Raw genomic sequence first — 18,205 nt, forward strand, 5'->3', positions numbered from 1 at the left:
CACTAATAAACTGCTAAATAATGAGTCAAAAGCCCAGGTATTATTTTCTCTGTTAAAGAGAGATAACAGGGCTCTTAGGCACGTTAGGTAGACAAGAAAATAAATTTTTTTGTGATCTGGAACCATAAAAATGCCACATAGTTCCTCAAATCATTTACTCATTGGCTCCTGAGTAAAAATTGAAGCAATTCTTATCTCCTCTAATATCACAATTTGATGGATTAACTAATGTGAACCAGATTTTCACAGTGTTACCAGAACTAACCGAGTTGTTTCATTAAGGCCAGGGGCAACACCACTGTTGCTGATGCTATGATCACCAGGTAGTTTCCATTCAGATACCATTCACTGGAACAGAAAACAGGATTAAAATGGATACATCAGAGAGAAAATAACATTGCAAATTATGATATACAGATAAAAATGCAGGCTAAAGTAAACCCAGGTGGTGGGGACTGGAATACACTGAAGGTATACAGTAAAGATAATGTAAAGATTGACGTGATCAATCAGATGTAGGTGCAGTAACATTTCACTAGTATGCAAGCCACCAGAGAAAATCTTGGAAAACATTTCAGAGAGTTCATTTTGCAACATGAACCTACATCAAACCATCTATTTTTGTGCTGCCCTCTTCCCATTTCTCAGTGGCTGGAGAAACAGGGAGCAGGCTTCACTCATTAATCCTTGCAATTGGGATCCCTGACTTAAATATCAGCAAGAGTCCTGTGTACAGCCAGAAGCTCAGTCGAGGCTAAAACAAGTTTGCCCCTATACTTTACCATGTTGTTTGTGTGTTTCTCAGGGCAGAAAAGGTATTGAGAGCCTCAAAATAATCTCATGATCTGACTGAAAGCTTCATTGTACTCTGTTAGTACAATGGACACCACTGCAGTTCTTACTAAACTGTCCCACAGTGCTGCTGGAAGGGCATCTTTTGGCCAACATTTCCCCCTCAACCAACATCAGTAAAATGGTTAACTGGTCCATTAACAGGTTGCTGTTTGAGGAAGCTTGCTCTATGCAAATTACTTCCCACATTACAACAGTGACTACACTTCCCAAGTTCTTTATTGGTTGTTAAGTGCTTTGGAATCTCAAGAAAGTTGTCCCATATATCACAGCATGCTGCACATTCCAAGTGTCACTTTTATTAAAAATCAGAATTAAATTAAGATCAATGACTTATTCAATACTATCGTATAAACTGATTTTATTGTTGTGGAGCAGAGGTTTGAGCTTATATATCAAAAACTACAAGCTTAATTTTCAGGGTAATAAAATGTTATTCTGGGCACGTTCCAATTAAAAAGCACGGCTTGTTTGCCAAGAGGTGAGTAACTTCCAAAACGTTTCTACAGTGCTTGTCTGGAGACACAGTCATCTGTAGTCAGCATTTGGCTTGAATGACTGTTTATTCTGTATTCCAGGAAGTACTCTAGTGACTGGGACAAGAGGAGCATTTGGTAACAGAACTGATGCTTTACAGTTTTCACACAAGTTTGGGCTGAAAACAGATTTCTGAATGAGCTCAGCGGAGTTGGGCAGAATCTGTAGAGGCAAACAGATGGTTGATGCTTTGGGTCAGGACCCGGCAACAGGACTGCTGAGGCCCGCTACTTCCAATAGGATGGCGGCATGTTTGGTCACTGCGGCCTCTTCACGTCCAACAAATGTTGCAAATCTGCGTCCAAAACATTTTTCTTGTTTATGCAAGACCCTATTGGACATTGGTAATATAAATACTGCAAGTCTGTTTCATTGGTTTAATGGAGAGACTGATGGTGAGGGAGCTGTCAAGCAGGCCCTCATGCCACGGCATCACCTAGTACAGCCACCACAGTGTCGCAGGAGAAGGTTCTGGAGACATTGTGCGACAGAACAGAGGTGCGGCAGACACACTGGAATCCGTGCTGGGTTGGATTCTAGCCCCTCCCGTCAGTGCTGCTCTTTACGGTTTGATCCCCAGAAGACAAGCTGGTCTGTCTTCGTCTGCTGAACGAGCGCAAGATCAGGAACTGTTGTGTACTTGTTTCTTGCAGAAACGTGGCTCTGGGACAACATCATCAACTTTCAGGCCATGCCACACTGGGGCTTATGCTAATAATATTTTCTGTGACTGTATGTGCTATTGTAACTATCAGAACTATGTGTTGTGTGTACTGGGTTTTGCATCTTGGCCCTGGAGGAACACTTTTTCATTTAGCTGTATACATGTGCATGGTTGAATGACAATTGAACTTAATCCTTAGTGAAAAGCTATGACTGGCTCTTTAACACTTAGAAACTGAAAGCAGTGGAGCACAACGGCGGTTCCATTGGTCACAAGCTGATCAATCAGGAAAAGAAAGAATTCATCTCTTTTATGTAACATTTTATCAAAGTGTCACAGAGGACTTCATCATCAATGAGTTACCTGTGTTTTCATTATTTTGTGCAGGGTTGGAATTTAACCCAGGTTTACTGGAACTGTGAGCTTGTACCTCTACACTGACACGGCTGGTAGAGCCACAGGCTCACAGCTCCAGTGGCCTGGATTAAATTCTGACCCTGACTGCTGTACTTGTTGAGTTTGCATATTCTCCCTGCAACCTCCTGGGTTTGTCTGAGCTGCACCAGTTTTTATTTAAAGATACAGCATGGTATAGACCCTTCCGGCCTAACAAGGCCACACTGTCCAATTATACAAATGTGACTAATTAACCTACTAACATGTGCCCCTTTGGAATGTGGGAGGAAACCAGAGCACCTGAGAACGTACAAGTTCCTTACAGACGGTGATGGGAATTGAACACCCGTCTCTGGCACTGTAAAGTAATACACTAACTGCTACATGCTGTGCTTCCCACTTCACAAAGATTTTGGACTCGTAGGTTAATTGGCCACTGTGATTGTCTCCAGTGTGCAGGTGAAGAGTAAAATCTGAGGGGAATTTAAGAGAATCGACCAGAGGGAGAATTGATGGGGAATTGGATTGCTCGCTGAACTGGCTTGGACTCAATGAGCTGAAATGACCTCCTCTTACATTGGAAGGAAAAGCAAACCCTGGTGTTCACAGCAGTGGTTAATCTGGTGTTGTTTGACAATGCCAGATATCTACCACAAGTGTAGGATTGGACAAACTCTTGGTCTAACTTCTCATCTTAGATTACGTGTGCAGTTCAAGGTCGGGAAAGCCAACTATGATTTCCTGACTCTGTAACAAAATATTGGCAAACCCATTCTAATAGAACTGGGAAGAGACAGGAGAGGCATGCTTCTCCCAAGGACAGTGTGGCATGGTAGCGTAGCAGTTAGCTCAAGTGCTTTACAGCACCATCAACCAGCGATGGGGGCTCGATTCCCAACATTGTACATTCTCCTTGTGACTGCATTTCCTCTCACATTCCGAAGTGCTAGAGGTTGTGGGCGTGCTACGTTGGCAGCAAAAGTGTGGTGACACTTTGCAGGTTACCTCCAGCACAATCCCCACACAGCGGTAGCCGTTGACACAAATGATGCATTTCACTGTATGTTCTGATGTTCCTGCGACAAATAAAATTAATCTTTAAAGCTATCTTTGAATGGCCCGTGTCTAAGTGCCATTGAAATGTCACTGAGAGAGAAATGAGCATTTTATCCCTGATGTAGCCTTTCCTTGGCCCCTCGCCTCTTCATCTCGTCCCACCCCAGTACACGAGGTAGTGGCGGACATACCGCTCCAGTGGCCTATGATCAATAATACGGAGAGTTTGTGTATTCTCCCTGTGCCTATAGTGCTTTCTAAAGGTGTCATTTCCAGTACACAACTATAACAGAGAATTAAATAATTGTTACTCTGGATACAATGCAGCAGCAGAAAAAAACACAATTAAGATGAAGAAGACAATAATAATAAAAAACATGAAGTGGCCATAAAGTGACATTACACATACGAACGCCTGTACATAACTGACAAGAAAGGATGATGTAGTGCTGGTTGGGGTTGGCTAGAGGGTGGAGGTGTTGATCAGCCTTACTGATTGGGGAATGTAACTGTTTTTCTGTCTGGTGGTCCTGCCGTGGATGCTACATCACCTGCTCCCTGATGGGAATGGGACAAACAGTCATGGGCAACGTGGGTGAGATCCTTCACGATGTTACTGGCCCTTTTCTGCACCTTTCTGTGTATATGTTTTTGATGGGGGGTAGGCTGTGTTTGAGCATATTCTGGACTTAGGGTATATAGCAAGTTATCAACTTCAACAACCAATCTTTAGACCTGAACGTGGACTATAGATTAAATTTAAAATGCAGCCCTGAACAATAGGTTCCTAGAGATGGGAACAGTAGGATTAATTGAAAATCCAGACAATACTGGTTAACATTCATTTTGGGTGTCTACAGTGGGGGTGCAAAGAAGGAGGTATGAAAGTTATAAGTAATTCAAAGGAAGCATTGTAGATACAATGTAAGTATTGTCCTTTGATTTCAGCATATAAAATTATATGTAATATTGGGTCGAAGAGGCCTCTTCGTCTGAAAGGGTCTCAATATGATGCCACCTGCTCGTTTTTGTTGAATAAACCACATCTGGAGCCACTAGCTTCAGTCTTTCTTGGGTGACTTTGTTCACAATACAACACCTGGAGACTTGTCCAGGATGGCTTTGTATTGTGTGGCCAGTGACGTTAGCAGTCTAAGTGGGTGAGTAAATTTTTTAAATTAGCACTCACACTTGGACCCATTCAGGTCGGAGACTACGGGATCACGAAGTATCACGGAGCGCAGAGCAGAACTAGTGGATATAAGAGTAGTGTGTTGTGTGTGCATGTAAGACTCTAAACACTTATGTGTTAATTTTGAGAGACACACAGGAATTCATAAATCAAGACAAAAATGGGAATCTGATTTGAATATTAAAATTGATGGAAAAAGTTGGTCAAGATTATGTTCTGATAGTATGATAAATACAATAAATGTTCGACTTAGATTAGTACAATATAATTTTTACATCAATTACATATAACACCAGAGAAAATAAATAGATTAAATTCAAAAATGTGTGACCAATGTTTCCGATGTAACCAAGAAATTGGTACTTTTTTACATTCTACTTGGTCTTGTTTTAAAATTCAATCATTTTGGATAAATCTAAGACTTTTATTGGAACAAATTACTGGAGTACAACTCCCACATAGTCCAATATTATTTTTATTAGGAGACATTGAAGGGACAATACTGAAACTTAAATTGAATAAGTATCAGAAAAAGTTTATAAAAATTGCATTGGCAGTAGCCAAAAAAGCTATCGCAGTTACTTGGAAATCTGATTTATATTTAACTATGGATCATTGGAATAATGAAATATATAGTTGTATTCCACTTGAAAAAATTACATACAATCTAAGAAATGAATATGATATATTTTTGAAAATTTGGCTCCCATACCTATAAAAGATAGGATTAAATACATAGGTCCTTTGAAGATAAAATTATAAAGTAATTGGGGAAAGTAAAAATAAATATTAAAATTATTTTGAACTCCATGGAGCACGTGGGGATCCTCCGATATCCAGGCAATCTTTCTCTTCTTTCCTTCATTTTTTTTTCTTTCTTTAGATAAGGGTTAAGGGGAGGGGGGAGGGTTAATATTATTTTTCTCTTTCTTACTGTTTTATCTTTACATTTATTCTTTGTAATTTTCTAAAAATTTGATAAATAAATAAATAAATAATCGAGAGGCAGGCGACCAGTTGCAAAGGGTGGTTACCAAAGGTTCAGGTCATCAGAGTGGGGTGTACTGTATATACTCTTTCCAGGAACTGTATTTAGCAGGCATGTTTGTGAATGTGTGCCTGTTTTAACAATGCATCTGTAACTTTGGTGTAACAATTAGATGCAAAGGAATACTACAGACATTATGAGCTCAGACACACCTAATTAGCAGATTGCAGAGTGCATGCATGTACTTGGTTAACTTGTATCCATTTTGTGTAGTGTATTTCATGGAGAGGTTCTACCCAGATATATGTGTCAGAATGGCACTAGCATCAGGTTGGGACCCCCTGAGTCAGCCCCTGACTTTGATTAGTCCTTCAGCCCCGGGGAGAAGCAGAGCACTCTGTCAGAATTGCTCTCACTTAAAATCGCATGTGGGAATTCGAAATTCTGGTGCAAGCTCCAGGAAATGATTGAAATTCACCAGATGCACCCTAAAGATATTCACGTGTTGGTAAAAGTGAAGTGCCCGAGGAATACGTGGAACAGCATTGCCCAGGGGTGCAGGATGGTACATGGGCAACCACCAACACAATGAAGAGAGAGATCGCTTCTTTGAGGGGGAAGTGAAGCAGCAGCTGGGGTGGGGGTGTAAGAGTAACTGGGGAATGATAATGCCAGTAGTTCAGAGAGCTAATGAGCCTGCCTTTGATTATGCAGAATGTAAATACTGAGCGTATGAGGAGTATTCGGGGGGATGACCCAGTCTTCCTGAAAATGCAGAAGGAAGATCTGAGCTCAGCCTCATTCAGAGATCACGCTCACCCCTCCTGTCAGCCTGATAAGTTCACATTGCTGGTGCCCCTTGAAAGAGAGGAACTACTGGTAGCCACTGCAGAAGTTTAGCTAACAGAAGAGAAGGGGTGAAGATAAAGAATGTGATTAAACTGCAATCTGGTAGCAGGGAAGGAGGCAAAAGGTATACAAATAACAAAGCTGTATTTGAAAGACTTTTGGTCAAATTTCTGGAAAAATCTCTCTCCTTAGAGTCTTTAGGTAGCCATTAGGGAAGATAGCGTAGATGTAGATGCACATAAGGTCTTTGAGGAAGGGAATCTGAAGTACAGGGCATTGTGCTGTCCTATTTGATTAGATCCTCCTTAAGGTTTGGCTTTTCCTGAAACAAATTTATTTTTGTCCAGGAGGGAGGTCTGTTAGAGCCATTTCTGGATTTAGGATATAGGGCAAAATGTTAACTTCAACAATCAATCTTTAGACCTGAACATGGGCTAAGATTAAATTTAAAATGCAGCCGTGGACAACAGATTCCTAGAGCTGCGAACAGCAGTTAATTGCAAAACCAGACAATGCTAGCTAACATTCATTTTGGGGTCTGGAATGTGGGTGTGAAGAAGCAAGTATGAAAGTTATATGTCATTCAAAGGAAGCATTGTAAGTATAGAATTGTCCTTTGATATTTAGCATATAAAATATAATGTAATATTGGGTCAAACAGGGCTTGTCATCTGAAACAGACACAATATGATGCCCACTGCTTGTTTTTGCTGAATAAACCACTTCTGTATCCACTAGCTTCAGTCTCTATCCAGTGACCCTATTCACATTCCTACAGGCGCCAAAGACATGTGATTCTTTAGAGTTGCCCAATTCTCATCACAAGGACATTGTGCTGGTTGGTAGGTGAATTAGCTACAGTGAACTACCTCTAGTGCAGGTGTGCTGCCAAGAGTTGTGGGCCTGTGAGAGAGAATGGGTTACAGGGGAGTAAACAGGGGAATGGGACAGATAGGATAGGTTGATGGGACAGATGACTGGCCTGAGATCTGAGATTTCAACTGCCATTCAATACCCTAACCCGACTCTCATGGTTTGGATCTCCAGCTGCCATGTTCCTCCCATTGTATACAACTCACTGCCTCCTCTTTCACCTCAGCACATGCTGGCCACATTCTAATGCAAAACGTGCAGTTTGTTAACCCATCCCTACTTCTGTTCCTCTGATCATTCTGCAGTGGTTAACAGAGCTGAAGAAAGGACCCCAAAATCAACTAGAACAAATGACAAAAAGGAAGAGTGTGGACCCAGAATATGGAACAGGACGCTAGGAGAGGTCAACAGCTCAAGCATCATGTGGGGAGGCAGAAGGGGTTTCAATTCGAGAGCCTGCAGAGATGGCTGGAACCTGATGGGGAAGGGTGACAAACTGATGGAACAGACAGAGATAGGATAGAGATTAGTAGATGATAGGTAGACCCAGATTGGAAGAGGATGATAGGCAGATGGAACCAGGTGGGGAACGAGGAAGAAAGAGATGAACAATGGGGCAAGCAAATCAACTATCCAATTGAATGTATACTTGAGGTCAGTATATTAGGTACACCTGTACACCTGCTCAATAATGCAAATATCTCATCAGCCAATCATGGGGCAGCAACTCAATACATAAAAGCACGCAGACATGGTCAGGAGGTTCAGTTGTTATTTAGGCCAAGCATCAGAATGGGGAAGAAACATGATCTAAGTGGCTTTGACCATAGAATGATTGTAGATGCCAGGAGAGGTGGTTTGAGTATCCCAGGAACTGATGATCTCCTAGGATTTTCACACACAATACTCTCTAGTTTACAGAGAATAGTGCAAAAAACAAAACAAAAATCAAGCAAGCATCAGTTCTGAAGGTGAAAATCCCTTGTTCATGAGAAAGGTCAGAGGAGAATGGCCAAAAGACTCAAGCTGACAGAAGGACAACAGTAATTCTAATAAGCACACAATACAACAGTGGTGTGCAGAACAGCATCTCTAAATGCACAACACATCAAATCTGGAACTACAGAAGAAGGCCATGGACATACACTCAGTGACCCCTCTAAGAAGTATGCGGTACCTCTTACGGGTGCAGGGAGGTGGACAAGGAGACAAAGATTAAGCGCATAAGGTCTGTTTTGTTGTCCACTACACCCTGAATCTCATACAGTATACCACAGGTTCTTGCAAAACCTGTTGGCATTTAAAGCATGATATATTACACATATTTCTTTCCCAGCACCGAAGCACACTTCCTTTCCTCTCTGGCAGCCATAGTTAACCAGACTTAAAACAAATAAATTGCAATGAGAGTCCAATAGAACTAACTCCTCTCTGTTTCCTAGTAACTGGGTGATAATCAGTATGTGAGCCTAAACATTCCGTGCTGGCATAATTAGAGAGAGGGATGGGAAGTAGACTGTAAAGAAATATGAAGACAATTATGTTACAGCTGGAATGTCAGTAATCTGTTTTTTGTAAGTTCACACAGCTGATCTTATGACTGAAAGTGGATAAAAAACCAAACAACACACACAAAGTGCTGGTGGAACGCAGCAGGCCAGGCAGCATCTATAGGGAGAAGCACTGTCGACATTTCAGGCCGAGACCCTTCGTCAGGGTCCGAAGCATCAACAGTGTTTCTCCTTAGAGATGCTGCCTAGCCTGTTGTGTTCCACCAGCATTTTGTGTGTGTTGTTTGAATTTCCAGCATCTGCAAATTTTCTCGTGTTTGCTCTTTAAAAAAACCAAACATGATTTCTGGAGGCTTTATGTGAGCACATCAATTTATTAGCACAGAACATTTTAAAAATTAATAACTGCTCTTATATTTTATGATTTATTTTTAATTACCTATCTTACTGGGTTGTTTGAACAGAATTACAGATAAATGTACAGAACTTGTAAATCAAATCATGTGTGCGTGCGTGTGCCTGGTTATGAGTGCATGTCTACTTTCACCGAGTCACTAACATGTACTTTAGAAATTACCGAGGGTTACACATAGCCCTCTATTTTTCTAATCTCCATGTACCTATCAGGGAGGCTCTTAAAAGACCTATTGTATCCGTATCCACCAACCATGGCCGGCAGCCCATTCCATGCCCTCACCACTCTCTACGTAAAAATCTTACCCCTGACATCTCCTCTGTACCTTCTTCCAAGCACCTTAAAACTGTGCCCTCTCGTGCTAGCCATTTCAGCCCTGAGAAAAAGCCTCTGACTATCCACATGATCAATGCCCCTCATCTTCTTATACACCTCTATCAGGTCACCTCTCATCTTCCGTTGCTCCAAGGAGAAAAGGCCGAGTTTACTCAACCTACTCTCACAAGGCATGCTCCCCAATCTAGGCAACATCTTTGTAAATCCTCCTTGTAAATCCTTGTAAATCTCCTCTGCACCCTTCCTATGGCTTCCACATCCTTCTTGTAGTAAGGCGACCAGAACTGAGCACAGTGCTCCAAGTGGGGTCTGACCAGGGTCCTATATAGCCGCAACGTTTCCTCTCAGCTCTTGAACTCAATCCCACGATTGATGAAGGCCAATGTACCGCATGCCTTCTTAACCACAGAGTCAATCTGCTCAGCTGCTTTGAGTGTCCTATGGACTCGGACCCCAAGATCCCTCTGATCCTGCACACTGCCAGAAGTCTTACCATTAATACTATATTCTGCCATCATATTTGACCTACCAAAATGAACCACCTCACACTTACCTGGGTTGAACTCCATCTGCCACTTCTCAGCCCTGTTTTGCATCCTATCAACATCCCACTGTAACCTCTGTACTGTATCCACACTATCCACAACACCTCCAACCTTTGTGTCATCAGCAATTTACTAACCACCCCTCCACTTCCTCATCCAGGTCATTTATAAAAATCATGAAGAGTAAGGCTCCCAGAACAGATCCCTGAGACACACCCTGAGACACACTGGTGACCGACCTCCATGCAGAATATGACTTGTCTACAACCACTCTTTTGCCTTCTGTGGGTAAGCCAGTTCTGGATCCACAAAGCAATGTCCCCTTGTATCCCATGCCTCCTTACTTTCTCAATAAGCCTTGCATGGGGTACCTTATCAAATGCCTTGGTGAAATCCATGTACTCTACCTTCATCAATGTGTTTAGTTACATCCGAAAAAAAATTTCAATCAGGCTCATAAGGCCTTTGACAAAGACATGCCGACTATTCCTAATTATATTATGCCTCTCCAAATGTTCATAAATCCTTCTTCTCACGATATTCTCCATCAACTTACCAACCACTGAGGTAAGGCTCACTGGTCTACAATATCTTGGGCTATCTCTACTCTTGAATAAGGGAACAACATCTGCAACCCTCCAACCCTCCGGAACCTCTCCCATCCCCATTGATAATGATCACAAACAGCCTCCAAGCTACTATCCCACTAGAGCTGTACACAAGGCATTGCAATTACAGGTCCCCAGTGGCATTGCAATTACCGGTCCCCAGCATGTATCTCTTCCTGTGTAAAATGGTTGTTTTGACTTGTACTGGGCTGCTGCATCAACCCAACTATTTGACTGTGGCCCTACCCCTCCAGATCTCCATGCACTTCTGATGCCCACTGAGTCTGTTGAATGTTATCTGCTCTCTGAAACGGCCCAGCCCTCAGCCATACCACAATGTGACAGCAATTATAGAAGAAAGTCATATTCCACTTCTGGGACAGTCTGGGATGCTGATAAATACTGTCCTTGTCCACAGACTCAACACCGACATTTTTAAAGAGTTTTGCTCTGCATTGTACTAAAGGTCTTTGTGCTCCTTCTCTATATATGTACTTTGAAAATTCCAGAAGTCCACAGAGATATTGGCTTAAAGGCAATTTTTGTTTCCAAACTTCGAAGTTCCATTGCCTATGTGGCAAGAAATAGAAATTTCTCTCTCTTTCCATGCTTTCCAATGCATTTTACACCTTGCTTCTAACCATTTTGGTTATTCTAAAATAAAGATAAGTTTTAATTGTCACATATAAATGGAATCATCCAATGGAATGCATCATTTGCGGCTGGGGTCAACCCACTAGTGTTGTCACGCTTCCAGTGCCAACATAGCACACCCCAGCTCATGAACTCTAATCCTACTGTGCGTCTTTGGATGTGGTAGGAACCCAGAGCTCCTGGAGGAAAGCCATTTCATTAATATTCTAACTCCTTACAGACAGCGCAGCCAATTGAACCCCAATTTTAGAGCTGATGTTACAAAGTGTTGCACTTGCTGCTATACTGCCATAGCCTGCACCAGTATTGTCTCTTTAGCAATTCTTTATGCATTATTTCAGATTGTACTACCACACTCAGTATCCGCATTATTAGGTACACCTGAACATGGGTTTATATTGAAATATTAAATTAACCAATTATGTGGCAGCAACTCAATGCACAAAATCGCACAGACATGGTCACGAGATTCAGTTGTTGTTCAGACCATACATCAGAATGGGGAAGTCACAAGATCTAAATGACTCTGACTGTGGAATGATTGTTGGTGCCAGACAGGGTGACTTAAGTATCTCAGAAATTGCTGATCACCTGGGATTTTCATGCACGGCTGTCTCTAAAGTTTACAGAGAATGGTGTAAAAAAACTCAAAAAACATACACTGAGTGGAAGCAAAAAGAAATCAAAGGAGAATGGCCAGGCTGGTTTAGGCTGACAAGAAGTAACTCAAATAGCAGTTGAATTATAAATGTTATAACAGTTATGTGAACTTAGAAAACATTGAACCTTGAAGCCATCCCAACCACTGAGCACATCAACATAAACTGTTAGCACAGAAAAATAGTATCCATTATGAAGAATGCTCGTCACCCAGGTCATGCTCTCTTCTCACTGCTGCCATCAGGAAGAAGGTGCAGGAGTCTCAGGACACACGCCACCAGGTTCAGGATCAGTTATTACCCCTCAACCATCAGCCTCTTGAACCAAAGGGGATAATTTCACTTAACTTCACTTGCCTCATAATTGAAATGTCCTCATAACCAATGGACTCTTTCAAGTTCTCTTCATCTCATATTCTTGATAGTTATTGCTTATTTATTATTATTATTATTTCTTCTTTTGTATTTGTGCACATTGTTGTCTTCTACACATTGGTTGAATACCCTAGTTGGTGGGGTCTTTCATTGATTCGATTATGGTTCAGGGGGTACTTAATAAAGTGGCCACTGAGTGTATCTTTGCAGCATTGCATTGTTTTGCACACCTTGCTGTATTTATTATCATTACCATCTATACTGCTTACTCTGAGGGCTTCACAAGAGCGAGAAGTTCCATTACACCCTGGTGTTCATGACAATATACTAATGTGAATCTGAACTGAGTCAGCAAGACAGCAACAGAGCACGCTCAGTGTTCCCAACAGATTTCTGAAGCTCTTGTTCCGGGCCAAGGGAGGATTCAGGGCAATCATTCTTGGTGTCTTCAGGGCTGAAAGAAGCTAGTGTTTCCTATCTGGCTCTTACAGTCACAGCAGTCTCTGGCCTGGTGTTCATAATCTCCTTACAGATGCTCTGTGCATGAATGGGCACTGCTGTTAGCAGTTTGTAAAACACCTCAGAATGGAGACTGTAAAGGCAGTTTGTGGCCAGGCTCAGCTAACTTCTTAACCTCTTCATTACCATCCTCACCATTTTCAATGTTTTAAGTGTATTCAGACATAGCACAGAACAGGCGATTCTGAACCTTCAAACTGCACCACCCAATTTAACCTGGTCCTGATCATGAGAAAAATGACAATCACCAATTAATCTGCTACCTGGAATGTGGGTGGAAACCGGAGGACTCAGAGAAAACCCACACATTCCACAGGGAGAGCATACAGATGATGCTGGAAATGTTCTCTGAACTCCCTGAAGCTCCAATGCCACCGTGGCATCCATTTTCTGATTTCTTAAAAGGTGGTAGCACAGTGGTGCAGCTGGTAGAATTGCTGCCTCAGAGCACCACAGACGTGGGTTCAATCACTGCTGACTATGTGGTATTTGCTCATTCTCCCTCTAAATGCATGGGCTTCTCCCCAAAGTGCTCTGGTTCACAAAGAAACGTGGCTTTCTTGATTAATTGCTGTAAATTGCCCCTATTCTGCAGGTGAATGGTAGAATCTAGAGGAAGTTGAGGGGAAAATAAGGTTAATAAATGGGTGATTGATGGTCACCAAAGTCTTGGACTAGTATAGACCTTAAAGGATAGCTGCAGTAAGACACCTATGTTTGGAACATAGAACTTCAGTACAGTACAGGCTCTTTGACCCATAGTGTTGTGCCAGACTTTTAACCTATACTAAAACCTATTTAACTACATAGCCCTCCATTTTTATATCACCTGTGTGCCTATCTAAGAGTTTCCTAAATGTCCCTAATGTATTACATCTGTCTCTATCACCAACCATGGCAGGGCATTGCACACACTAACTACTCTGTGTAAAAAACACAGTAACATCCCCCCTAAACGTTCCTCCAATCACCTTAATATAATGCCCTGCTGTATTAGCCATTTTTAACCTGGGGAAAAGTCTCTGGCTGTCCATTCCATCTATGCCTCTTATCTTATACACCTTTATCAAGTTGCCTCTCATTCTCCTTCACTCCAAAGGGAAAACTCCTAGCTCACTCAACATATCCTCATATGACATGCCTGCTAATCCAGGCAGCACCCTGATAAATCTCTTCGGTATCCTCTCTAAAACTTCCACATTCCTTCTATAGAGAAGCAATCAGAACTGAGCACAATATTCCACACGTGGCTTAACCAGTTTATAGAGCTGCAGCATACCTCAGGGATCTTGAACTGCTCTTTTCATGAATGCACCAAGCAGATTCCAGTCCTATAATAACTTCCCACTTAAACATTCAAAGCCAAAGAAATTTTGCAAGGAAGGAATGTATTTCTAAAGATATGAAGGCAGCTTCAGTAACACTGCAGCTCCTAGTTAAAGTATCAGTATCTTAACTTGCTTAAGGGAATCACACAGCCATGTAACTACAACAGAATCCAGCTCCAGTACAATGACCTGGGTCTCTCAAACATTCAGGCTGCAGCAGTACAAAACATCAGTCAGGAAGGAGAAAGGAGTGAAGAATTAGGAATGCTATCTGCTATGTAATTTTAGCCCGTTTATATTCGGGATCATTTTACCTACAGTGGTTCTGGTCTTTTTTAAGTGCAAAACTTTAGCCAAGAAGACTGAATTCATTCTGGTAGTTCCCTGATTAAGGTTGGCAACCACACTGCTATAACTAGGTGAGACGAATTTTATCTGCACGATTTATATATAAAACTAACCTCCACTCACTGCATTTTTCTCCTTTTATTCAGACTGAAATAGCTTTAATTTTAGTTCCTTCCACTTTGAAGTCAGGAGAACGCACACCAGCCCCCATGCAGTGGAAAAGATGAACTTCCTGAGCATCACCATCTCTGCGGAGCTACCCTGGGCACAACACACTGATGCAATCACACGGAAGGCACACCAGCGGGGACATCTCATTGGGAGTTTGGAAATCTGTACATCACCACACATTCTAGTAAGTGTCCACAGATGTACCCGCTCAGTACTGGACAAGGGTTCAGACAGGTATAGGGTCAACTCGCTCAGTATCGGACAAGGGTTCAGACAGGTATAGGGTCAGCCCGCTGGGTATCGGACGAGGGTTCAGACAGGTATAGGGTCAGCCCGCTCAGGATCGGACGAGGGTTCAGACAGGTATAGGGTCAGCCCGCACAGTATGGGACGAGGGCCCAGACAGATATAGGGTCAGCCCGCTCGGTTTCGGACGAGGTTGCAGACAGGTATAGGGTCAGCCTGCTCAGTATCAGACGATGGTTCAGACAGGTATAGGGTCAGCCCGCTCAGTATCAGACGATGGTTCAGACAGGTATAGGGTCAGCCAACTCAGTATCGGACGAGGGTTCAGACAGGTATAGGGTCAGCCCGCTCAGTATCGGACGAGGGTTCAGACAGGTATAGGGTCAGTCCGCTCGGTATCGGACGAGGGTTCAGACAGGTATAGGGTCAGCCCGCTGGATATCGGCCGATGGTTCAGACAGGTATAGGGTCAGCCCACTCGGTATCGGACGAGGATTCAGACAGGTATAGGGTCAGCCCTCTCAGTATCGGACGAGGGTTCAGACAGGTATAGGGTCAGCCCGCTCGGTATCGGACGAGGGTTCAGGCAGGTATAGGGTCAGCCAGCTCGGTATCGGACGAGGGTTCAGACAGGCATAGGGTCAGCCTGACGAGGGTTCAGGCAGGTATAGGGTCGTCCCGCTGAGTATCGGACGAGGGTTCAGACAGGTATAGGGTCAGCCCGCTCGGTATCGGACGAGGGTTCAGACAGGTATAGGGTCAGCTCACTCAGTATCGGACGAGGGATCAGACAGGTATAGCGTCAGCCCGCTCGGTATCGGACGAGGGTTAAGACAGGTATAGGATCAGCCCGCTGAGGAACGGACGAGGGTTCAGACAGGTATAGCGCTGCCAGCTCAGTATCGGACGAGGGCCCAGACAGATATAGGGTCAGCCCGCTCGGTTTTGGACGAGGTTGCAGACAGGTATAGGGGCAGCCCGCTCAGTATCGGACGAGGGTTCAGACAGGTATAGGGTCAGCCCGCATAGTATCGGACGAGGGTTGAGACAGATATAGGGTCAGCCCGCTGGATATCGGCCGATGGTTCAGACAGGTATAGGGTCAGCCCGCTCGGTATCGGACGAGGGTTCAGACAGGCATAGGGTCAGCACGCTCGGTATCGGACGAGGGTTCAGACAGATATAGGGTCAGCCCGCTCGGTTTTGGACGAGGTTGCAGACAGGTATAGGGTCAGCCCGCTCAGTATCGGACGAGAGTTCAGACAGGTATCCGGTCAGCCCGCTCAGTATCGGACGAGGGTTCAGACAGGTATAGGGTCAGCCCGCTCGGTATCGGACGAGGGTTCAGACAGGTATAGCGCTGCCAGCTCAGTATCGGACGAGGGCCCAGACAGATATAGGGTCAGCCCGCTCGGTTTTGGACGAGGTTGCAGACAGGTATAGGGGCAGCCCGCTCAGTATCGGACGAGGGTTCAGACAGGTATAGGGTCAGCCAGCATAGTATCGGACGAGGGTTGAGACAGATATAGGGTCAGCCCGCTCCGTTTCGGACGAGAGTTCAGACAGGTATAGGGACAGCCAGCTCGGTAAAGGACGAGGGTTCAGACAGGCATAGGGTCAGCACGCTCGGTATCGGACGAGGGTTCAGACAGGTATAGGGTCAGCCCGCTCGGTATCGGACGAGGGTTCAGACAGGCATAGGGTCAGCCCGCTCGGTATCGGACGATGGTTCAGACAGGTATAGGGTCAGCCCGCTCGGTATCGGACGAGGGTTCAGACAGGTATAGGATCAGCCCGCTCGGTATCGGACGAGGGTTCAGACAGGCATAGGGTCAGCACGCTCGGTATCGGACGAGGGTTCAGACAGATATAGGGTCAGCCCGCTCGGTTTTGGACGAGGTTGCAGACAGGTATAGGGTCAGCCCGCTCAGTATCGGACGAGGGTTCAGACAGGTATAGGGTCAGCCCGCTCAGTATCGGACGAGGGTTCAGACAGGTATAGGGTCAGCCCGTTGCGTATCGGACGAGGGTTCAGACAGGTATAGGGTCAGCCTGCTCAGGATCGGACGAGGGTTCAGACAGGTATAGGGTCAGCCCGCTCGGTATCGGACGAGGGTTCAGACAGGTATAGGGTCAGCCCGCTCAGTATCGGACGAGGGCCCAGACAGATATAGGGTCAGCCCGCTTGGTTTCGGACGAGGTTGCTGACAGGTATAGGGTCAGCCCGCTCAGTATCGGACGAGGTTGCAGACAGGTATAGGGTCAGTCCGCTCAGTATCGGACGAGGGTTTAGACAGGTATAGGGTCAGCCCGCATAGTATCGGAGAGGGTTGAGACAGTTATAGGGTCAGCCCGCTCCGTTTCGGACGAGGGTTCAGACCGGAATAGGGTAAGCCCGCTCGGTATCGGACGAGGGATCAGACAGATATAGGATCAGCCCGCTCAGGATCGGACGAGGGTTCAGACAGGTATAGGGTCAGCCCGCTCAGTATCGGACGAGGGTTCAGGCAGGTATAGGGTCAGCCCGCTCAGTATCGGATGAGAGTTCAGACAGGTATAGGGTCAGCCAGCTCGGTATCGGACGAGGGTTCAGACAGGCATAGGGTCAGCCCGCTCAGTATCGGACGAGGGTTCAGACAGGTATAGGGTCAGCCCGCTCAGTATCGGACGAGGGTTCAGACAGGTATAGCGTCTGACAGCTCAGTATCGGACGAGGGTTCAGACAGGTATAGGGTCAGCCCGCTCGGTATCGGACGAGGGTTCAGACAGGCATAGGGTCAGCTCGCTCAGTATCGGACGAGGGTTCAGACAGGTATAGGGTCAGCCCGCTCGGTATCGGACGAGGGTTCAGACAGGCATAGGGTCAGCCCGCTCGGTATCGGACGATGGTTCAGACAGGTATAGGGTCAGCCCGCTCGGTATCGGACGAGGGTTCAGAGAGGTATAGGGTCAGCCCGCTCAGTATCGGACGAGGGTTCAGACAGGTATAGGGTCAGCTCGCTCGGTATCGGACGAGGGTTCAGACAGGCATAGGGTCAGCCCGCTCGGTATCGGACGAGGGATCAGACAGGTATAGGGTCAGC

General features: G+C 44.7%; 1 protein-coding gene across 2 annotated transcripts in view; it reads right to left on the bottom strand.

The window, feature by feature from the left end:
- The window catches only part of slc38a3b (solute carrier family 38 member 3b), a 281,143-nt gene that overhangs the window by 43,548 nt on the left and 219,390 nt on the right, over positions 1-18,205 (bottom strand). For both annotated transcript variants that reach the window (XM_059944827.1, XM_059944828.1), the window contains one exon: positions 266-348. In XM_059944827.1, the coding sequence (XP_059800810.1) occupies positions 266-348 (83 nt within the window). The remainder of the gene's footprint in view (positions 1-265; positions 349-18,205) is intronic.

The sequence above is a fragment of the Hypanus sabinus genome, chromosome 19, assembly GCF_030144855.1.
Source record: "Hypanus sabinus isolate sHypSab1 chromosome 19, sHypSab1.hap1, whole genome shotgun sequence".
NCBI lineage: Eukaryota > Metazoa > Chordata > Chondrichthyes > Myliobatiformes > Dasyatidae > Hypanus > Hypanus sabinus.